The 9,886-nt window shown below is 31.7% G+C and overlaps 1 protein-coding gene across 3 annotated transcripts in view; it reads left to right on the top strand.

The window, feature by feature from the left end:
• The window catches only part of al (aristaless related homeobox), a 513,209-nt gene extending 505,013 nt beyond the window's left edge, over positions 1-8,196 (top strand). For all 3 annotated transcript variants that reach the window (XM_072535378.1, XM_072535379.1, XM_072535380.1), the window contains one exon: positions 2,800-8,196. In XM_072535378.1, coding sequence (XP_072391479.1) covers positions 2,800-3,309 — 510 coding nt within the window. In that variant the 3' untranslated portion in view covers positions 3,310-8,196. The remainder of the gene's footprint in view (positions 1-2,799) is intronic.
• Positions 8,197-9,886: the final 1,690 nt, after the last annotated feature.

Below are 9,886 nucleotides of genomic sequence, written 5' to 3' on the forward strand. Positions count from 1 at the left end.
CTGTGATAAAGATTGCAGAAACTATGTTTGGAGATAATTTTGCCGAACAATTTCAATCCATACCTCTTTCAAAAGCTGCCCGCCGAATTGCTGATAACATCAGATGTACAGCGTCAGCTTCTTAAAAAGTTGTCAGTATTTGTTTTATATTCAGCTTCACGAGTCATAAAGACGCTCACTAAATTGCCTATTAGTTTTATTTTTATTAGTTTTATATTATAACCTTTTATTATAATGTAAATAAACGCGGTTCTTAATCTTAATGCGAATCAACGCATTTTATACTTAAAGTCGTAAAATACTTTGTTTCCTTGTTTTTATAATTTTATTTATTTTTTTAAATTTTATTTAATTATACTTCATTTTATTTAATTTTATTTCATTTTATTTACTTTTAATTACATTTAGTTGTATTTAATTATATTTTCTTTTACTTTATTTGGCTTAATTTTATTTTATTTTATTTAATTTTATTAATTCTACTTAATTTGATTTAATTTTATTTAATTTTATATATATATTTTAATTTTATTTATTTTTTTAAAGTTTATTTAATTTTATTTGATTTTTGATAGATTCGACCGTTACTTGATGGAAATTCATTTTATGTAACAATAAAACACTGAAAGTTAAACAAACTTAACACTTAACAAACTTACACTTAATAATAACAAACTTAAATGTGGCGACTGCCCAAAAACTTACATTGGTCAAACGGGTAGAAATTTTAATAAACGAATAGCAGAACATAAAAGGGCTTTCAATAATAGAAAAACAGATTCTACATACGCACTTCACCTTCTAGATCATAATCGTTCTTTTAATGACGAATTTAAAATTCTCCACATTCAAAATAAAGGCCTTAAGCTATCTTTGTTAGAATCTATGGAAATCAACAAATTAAAAATTACAGATATAATTCTGAATGACCAGCTAGAGACAAACAGGCCTCCCCGCCTCAACCTATTTCATTAGGGACTATAAAGTGTAAACCCATGCCAAAAACAGTTCAATTGAGAAAGGCAATCAGCCGAAACAACTGTAGTGATAAGAATTTAAGTTTTGAAAACAAAGTTTTCAGTGTTTTATTATTTGATTTTATTTATTAATTTGGTTTTATTTTATTATATGTATATATATATATGTATATATATATGTATATATATATATATATATATATATATATATATATATATATATATATATATATATATTAATTTTATTTAATTTTATATAATTTTATTTAATTTCATACAAATGTATTAAATCAAAATTAGTAAAACTGTTCTCCAGTTATTATAAAAAAAATATATTGTATGGAAATATCATTACTGTATTGATGTATGCATAATGTATATTACGGTATACCGCAAGGTTACTACACCAGTCTCGATTTTTCGAGTGACGCTAATAGAATTTAAAGTTCAGAGACCTTCATACACATTTTTAACTATACCTTGGGCATCGTTAGAGAAATATTTAATATTTCGTCTTTACTAATCGAACACTTAATTTATTATGTCTTCTACTTCAGTTCTTTTCAAATATCAAAGTCTGTTTTTGCAATCACTCACGGGCGCTTTATTCAGCACCCGTTCTTCAAGAATTAACATTTAGAAAATATTGATAAAATTACTTACTCGATATTGTTCTGAAGCTATTTTCTCGTGGCATCTTGATACAATTTACATAAATAATCATTAATCAATTTATCAATCTTTTGTATTTTGAGAACGATTTTCGAAGTGGAAATTGAAACGTCTCAATAAACTCTTTTTAAAATAAAATTGTGGCTTACATATAAAAAATTAAATATGAATATAGGTAAAACTTTTAATACTTTCTCTCATTACAAAAAAACCACATTAGAAAATAACATAACTTAGAAAATTATGTCATAATTACAAAAAGGTGTTGAAAATGAATTTTTATCAAAAATATTAATTATTTGTAGTATTTTTTACATAATTTGTGTTTTTTTAGAGGTATAGAAATGTAAGTTGGCAACACTTTTTTAACTGGCGGCCATTTTGACAGCTGTCAAGTGATTTAACTGTCAACTCGTGCAAGAATTGAAGCTACACGATGGTTTAGCAAGGCGTAGATTCTGTGAATGGGACCAAAACAAGGTTGCCGTTGATCCTGATTTTCATAAGCGAATTTTGTTTAGTGATGAAGCTCACTTTTGGTTAAATGGCTATGTCAACAAACAAAACTGCCACATTTGGATTGAAGATAATCTTTAAGTGTATGTTGATATACCATTACATCCAAAAAACTAACTGTTTTGTGTGCTTTGTAGGCTGGTGAAATCATTGAACCGCTAATTTTCACGTTTCGGACCCGTGAATTGGCCTCCAAGATCGTGCGATTTAACAACGCCAGACTATTTATGGTGGGGATATGTGAAGTTACTAGTCACGTCGATGAGCTTGAAACGATTGACCACTTGGAGAACAACATTCGCCGAGTTATTGCCGATATATGGCCACAAATGTTGGAAAAAGTCATCAAAAATTGGACCTCTAGATTAGACTACGTCGAGCCAACCGTGACGATCAAGCCAGAAATCATGTTTCAATTATAATGTCAAAAGATTATCTTTCAAATAAACTCAATTTCATGTCAATTTCTAAAAATCATCTTTGTTTTATTCAATTTGAAAGTTCTATACCTTTAAAAAAAAACACCCTTTATAATAAACGCGTTATATTTCATAACATTACCACAGTCATATTACCTCTTGCTTCAATAAAAAAGAAATATGGAAAAACTAAAAAATTAATTTTTGTGTTGCAGGTCTGGTTCCAAAATCGGCGAGCCAAATGGAGAAAACAGGAGAAAGTCGGTCCTTCAGGTCACCCCTACAATCCTTACCTCAATCCCTCTGCTCCAGGACCATCTCCTCCAGTTGTCGCTCCGACGCTGCCCAATCCTTTTAATCTTCCGTTCGGCTTAAGGAAACCTTTTGACTCCCTTACATTCCGGTATCCTCCCCACGTCCTTCCAGGATACCTTCCATCACCACAGTCATATCACAGGGGTGGGCCTCCTCTTCTGCCTCCTTCGGTGGGATTGTATCCTTCGGCCAGCTCCTTTCAGACTCTTTTAGCAAATATATCGGCTGCGCAACGGCCGAAGCAGGAATTCACGGCCTCGCCACCATTAAGTCCCGGGTCTTCAGGATCTGGGGTGACACCTCCGGACGTGGATAGGCGCAGTTCTAGTATAGCCTCTTTGAGGCTTAAAGCTAGGGAACACGAAATGAGGCTAGAGTTGCTAAGACAGAATGGTGATTTAATAAGTTGAAGTGACTTTCAATTACTTTCGATAGTACCTAACTTTTCTCTTGTTCCTTTTAGAACTTCTGACACGTGAAGTATATGAAAATATATACTTGTTATATCAGAAAAATCTTTTTTAAAATCAAGTCCTGATATTCTGCGTGTGGCAGTGTTTGTATACATTTAATTATTTTTTATTTCTTCCTTTATAATCATCTTTAATTTTATTTTTAAGCAAAATTCAGTATTTTAAATACATATTATTACTGATATTTGATATATTTTAATTAATCAATTCTAACTTGAACTAATTTTTTGATAATATTTTTCTAAAGAAATTACCTGCATTATTTTTATTTAAAATTCATTAGGGACATTTCAAAAGCGATCCTCCATATATGTAGACATTATTTAAAAATTATTTAATAAACATTCTTTTCCTTCTTCAATGCAAGACAATTTTGTTAATTTAGAATATTATCACATTTTTAGATTTTTTTAAATACTTTGTTATAAATTTGCTTTTCTATGAGCTTTTTCTCTTTTTTATTTATAATGAATACCCGAGTAAATCGTACTAGGTATGATCTCTTGTATTTAGTTTCAATAAAAAAAAATAGGAAAAATACGCAAGTTTTCAGCTATAATTAATATGTTTCACAAAATCGACATGTAAGAATAACGACCAAAGTGACAACATATTTCTATAGTTTTTATTTTTTTCCCAAGTGATTTTTATCGTATTGAATATTACAATGTTACTCACCATTCACCAAATCTCGGATAAGTTATTGATTAAGTTACTCTTTTACTTTGACTGTCTTTTATACATCAAAATCATCATCAAAATATCATCATAATAATCTAGGGAACAAAAACAAAATGCGAGATTACAAAAGGATTTCAAATAATTTACTTTAAATATTTTTAATAAAAAGTTGTAAACAAGTGTCCCGATAAAATGAACATTTTTTCTTAGAATTAACGCAATAGCTCTTCAGAAAATTAAATGAGAACTCTATAAGTAAAAAAAAATGGTAAAAAAAAACTAATTTGTTGCCCCTTAACTCCCAAAAAAAGTAGTCTTTAAGTTAAGTAACTATAGTGTATGATCTCCACGGTTATTGTTTACTGTCCTACATATGTAAGGCAAATTCATGATCAGATGGTTAATGTCTTGCTGGGATATTCTGTTCCACCCATTGAAAGGCCCTCAAACAGTTGCTGTCTTGATTGAACGCAACATTTTGTTGTAAAATGCGTTTGCCCAATATGTCCCATACATGCTCAATTGGGTTTAAATCTGGCGATTGTACAGGCCATCGTAAAACCTCAACTTCATTATCTGCGAGGAAGGTTCCCACGACCCTGGCAGTATACGGACGCACATTGTCGTGCATAAATTAAAATTGGGGACTAGCTTGTTGTGCAAAGGGGACAACTATAGGTTCGGATCGGCTCAAAATTCTTGCTAGTGTTGCATCTAATGCAAATCCAAATTGAGACTCATCTGTGAACAAAGTAGAGGCCTATTCACGTCTAACCCAATCTGCGTGTTCTTGTTCCCACTAATGTCGACGAGTGCGATTTCCTCTGAATAACACAGGCACTCTTACAGGTCTTCGAGCATTTAATCCTACTTCATGCAGTCGATTTCTAATGGTTTGGCCACTTACAAACACCTGATGGGTCTCTTTCAGCCTCATTTGTACTTGTGATGCAGTTACAATGCGATCTTGCAAAGCAACCTAATAAAACGGTCTTCAATCTGGTTGGTTTTACTTGTACGGTCTGTATGACATTGAGAAACATCATCAGTTTCTTGACACATTAGCCACAAACGATTAATGGCCCTTCTATACGTGTGAAGGACTTCTGCCAGCTTGAAGCATCCCTATAGCACGCCACTGCGTTTCGCGACTTAAATGACGTCTTTCCATTATTTGCAATAGCAAAACTAAATAAAAATCCACATTGCAACGAATAATTTTGCCTACCAGATAGGGTATTATTATTGGGGTTGAAAATTGGAGACAGAAATTATTGGGGCAGAGATAGGGCAAGCAAAATAAATCAAAACTTATGCCAACGGCACTCAGTGTTTATTTGGAGTAGCTGGGTCGTGGATAAGTTGAATGGCAAGGGGGTTGCAGGGAAAACTTAGGACTTACGAAGTCCAATTGCTTCATATTTAAATAATGATTTTCCTCTTCATATCTTGTTTTAACATATACTTTAGGATGGATGCTAATATATGTAATTTTTTTAACAAAAGTATGACATTAAATTGAAGGTAGTTCGTTTGCCAGTGGTGTATGAAATTATTATCTACATTTGTAATGAAGCTCACGATTAAACCAAAAATCTTGAACAGAAATATTAAGTTTTATATACACAAAAAATCCTTTTAGTATTATGAATGAAAAACCTAAAACGCAAGTCCAGTTTACTTTTCAGGGAGTTAATAAAAAAATAGCATTTAAAGATTTTTGAAACAAATTTTAATAAGAGATCGTACCTAAAATTTCAAATTTTTGGTAACCATAATATTTGTTAAAATAATAATTTGTATGCCATCTATTGCAAAACTGAGATAAACAATCTTTCAAAATGCAAATAAATGTTAAACATTTATGAAGACCTTTTTTTTGATACAATAAATATTATTAGAAAAAAAAAAATAACCGCGAATCTAAACAATTCTTTTTAAAAACTTGTTTTGCGACAGATGGTTCATTGTAAATGTTTTTTGCGTTTTATCTTCAAAAAAAAATGTATAAAAACGTTATGTTTTAGCTTTGGATTTACAGACTGTAAATATCATACTTAAAGTATTATGAAATGTCTTATTGACATAACTTTGTATATAGTTAGTATTTTTATTTATAACGAACTGTACTAGGATGACAAATTGTTTTATGTAGATATTAAAATATTTTGTAAAAAAAACAGAGTTACAACAGCCTTAGAATCTGCGAAAATCTGCATTTTTTATTTAACTTATGTTTGCGAATTATCTGATAAATCAGACAAGAAAAAAATACGTATTTTATAAACTACAAAAACAATTACATACAATAAAAATAAATTAAAAAACTACTGCAATTTTTTCAGTAATAATAATGAAATAGTCTTAAAATGTTAAGATAATGTTAAACTTCAAAGCACTTCTTTTCATGGTGCCCTATCCATTAGTGGATGTTGGCGATAATTCTGGCATACTCCTCTCTGTCTTGTGTCGCTCTAAATAGTGCATGGGCATCGAGGTTTGTTAAATCCCTTATGCTATTAAGCCATGAGTATTTCTTTCGTCCGATGCCCCGTTTTTCTTCTATCTTTCGTTCCATAATAAGCTTTAAGAACTGATACTTGGAATTTCGAAATATATGACCCAGGTAAGCAGTTTTTCTTCTTTTTATTATTGGAAGCAATTTTCGTTCTCTGCCCATTCGATTTAATTCTTCGACATTTCTTGTGTGATCTGTCCAGGGAATTTTATGTAGTCTTCTAAATACCCACATTTCAAAAGCCTCCAATCGGTTCACCACATTGGCCTTTATGGTCCAGGTTTCTACACCATATAGCAGTATGGAGTAAATGTAACATTTTACAAAGCGATATCAAAGCGTTAAGTTAAGGCTGCTGTTGCTTAGCAAGGTTCTCATATTAGTAAATGCTGTTCTGGCTTGCTCAATCCTGCTACGTATCTCTATGTTTGGATCTAGATCTTCAGTTATCCAACTACCGAGATATCTGAACTTGGGGTCCTTTTGGATGTTCTTATTGTTTACTCTTATATTTAATTGCATATTTCGTGTTCTGCTAACCACCATTACCTTCGTCTTGTCTATATTAATCTTCAAACCCAGTCGTTCTCCTTCAGTGTTTATTCTATATATGTTATTCGTTGTAGTGCTTCTTGACTATCAGCTACTATGACTGTGTATCATCAGCATAGCGAAGATTACTAATAGTCTGTCCATTGATTTTGATCCCATCTTCAGTGTCACTTAAGGGGTGACAGAACACAACCCTGTCGTACACCTTTTTCGATTGAGAAATATGATGAATATTCCAATCCTACTCTCACAGATGCCACTTGATTCATATAAAGGTTCTTTATGATTTTAAGTTTATTTTGATCTATCGAACGTTCCTGGAGCAATCTTACTAATTCTGAATGATTAACACAGTCAAACGCTTTCAAAAAACTCAAAGCACAGTGAAAATAAAAAAATAAAATTCAGGTAATAAAATTAAATAAATTAAGCTGTAAAATTATAAAAATAGCATCAAGTATTGCCTCTCATTGCTTATGAAACTGATGATTTAAGTTACAGATCATGGTTCGTATAATATTCTCCTATTCAGCAGCATATGTTTCTTATCGTGATTCCTTCCTTTATCGGAGATTGGTTATTTGTCTTAATGGCAGCCGCACTGAAAAGGTGCACTGAGCTGCAATTATACTATTCTCGAAGGTTTCTCAGCCAAGGAATCCTCCTTCAGTACTTCGCCGTTTATAATTCGTTAAATCCATGATATTTTCGTTATCCACCTATAGCACCAAATTTTAAATATTTTCAAAACTTGTTTTCATGTTATATTTTTAGTGTCCAACTATCTATTCTATACAACAAAGCAGGAAATGCATAATACCTCTAGGCGTTCATAATGCTAAAAATACAAATTACTTCTATTAGGATATACTATAAATTATGACAATAATATGTACGCATAGTTTTAAAAAGTATATAGACTGTACTTACATGCCGATGCAAGGCATGTTGTTATACAGAATCATACCTAACGCTTAATTATGTTAGGTAGTTGTCTAAGGGTCATTCGCTTTACTGCACATCGAAAAATGTGGGGCTGTTCTTAAGGAAAAAATTAGGAAACAACCAGAGATTTAACTATTAAAATGAGTCTGTTAAACTTTTAGTAATGTTATATTTATTAAAGTTATTTTAATTTATTATAATATAATAAATTAAATGCTACAAATGTGTGTTATTTATTTATTAATTAGAAAATTTTTTCACTATCAGTAATGTAATATGGCTAACTGAGAAGAAATATTCTGGATTTGTATGTTATCCAAGATGTTTTTATTTAAAAAAAAAACAAACATCAATGGGCCCCCAAATTTAGTTTTGGTGGTTAGTAACCAGGTTGTGAGGTAATTAGATAAAAATGGACGACAATATATAGAAACAATTTACACTCATCAAGACAATCTCTCTGCAATGGCGCTAAAGCTCAAAACGAGCCTTGGCCTCATTCAAATTATGCCTCCAAACTTGTCGGTCCCACGCCGATTTTCTCCATGTTCCCTGTAGTAATTTTTTTATCCTTTTGGTCTTTCGCTCTGCATTTTACTATCTAGGACTCTTTTTGGCAATCTTTCGGTCTCCATTCTCCCTACATAACTAGCCCAACAAAGTCTCTAAAGTTTAACGAATTCTGAGATCGGTGCCTCTTTGAACAGTTGGTAGAGTTTTTCCATACTCCATTTTTGTTAATAGTTCCAAATATCTTCGTGACTTCTTTTAAAGGCCTCCAGCTTTCGTTTTGTGTCTTTTGCCGTCACCCATATCTCGCGTCCATCACATACTACTTATTGGTCTGATAATAGTTGTGTAGACCCTGATTTTAGATTTTCAGTGTGTGCTTTTGGAGCGGAACATATGGGCGAGCCAAAAGTAAGCTTTGTTTTTGTTTACGATTCTTTACTGAATTTTTGGTCCTTCTGTTCCATAAGTGTTTAATGCAACTTCTAGATATGTGAAACTTCCTGTAGTTTCAATATCGTCCTCTAATTCAACTGTGCGTCTGTTTACCCTAGCTCTTGAATGTGGTAGCTTTTTTGTCGTTTGAATATTTATTTCTAGTCCGTTTTCTTCTGCCCCTGTTTTTTAATGTGATTATATTTCTGCCGCCTCTTCTATTTTATGAGTCATATTGCTAATGTCATCGGCGATGGCGCAATATGTATTAATTTATTTGTTAGGAGATTACCTCTTTCTATATTCAGCAGTCTTATCACATATTCGAAAGATATTTAGCTGTCTTATCACATATTCGAAAGTCATCAATACAATATTCACATTAAAATAATTGTAGTAGATGCACTCTACATTTGAAAGTAATGTTGGGAATAGAGACTTCAGAAAGAAAATTGAACTATTTTTTATAAAATATTTTAGAGGCCAAGGTAAGCTGATTGTGAGTAGATCTAATATTTATTTCTTTGGCCGTTTCAAACTATTTTAATAATTTCCTTACCGTTTTTAAATATATTTTTAGGGGTGGGGCAGAAAAAATACGAGATTGATTTTGCGATGAAATCGATTTTGTTTTTCCATCTTTCCCAGATCGTCGTGTGGATTCTTTAATCTCTATAAAGCCTAATCACATGTAAATATAGAACATCCATGGCAACCAAACAAAAAGATCTATCTATCACTTGCAATTAGGGTACTGCACATATAAGTATATACATACATACTTGGTTAGTTTGAATCATACTATTACAGTCATTTTTCTGTTTATTTTGGTAAGTCCTAGAGCATACTTGGTAATCTTTTGAGAAATTTTTT

The sequence above is a fragment of the Diabrotica undecimpunctata genome, chromosome 6, assembly GCF_040954645.1.
Source record: "Diabrotica undecimpunctata isolate CICGRU chromosome 6, icDiaUnde3, whole genome shotgun sequence".
Classification (NCBI taxonomy): domain Eukaryota; kingdom Metazoa; phylum Arthropoda; class Insecta; order Coleoptera; family Chrysomelidae; genus Diabrotica; species Diabrotica undecimpunctata.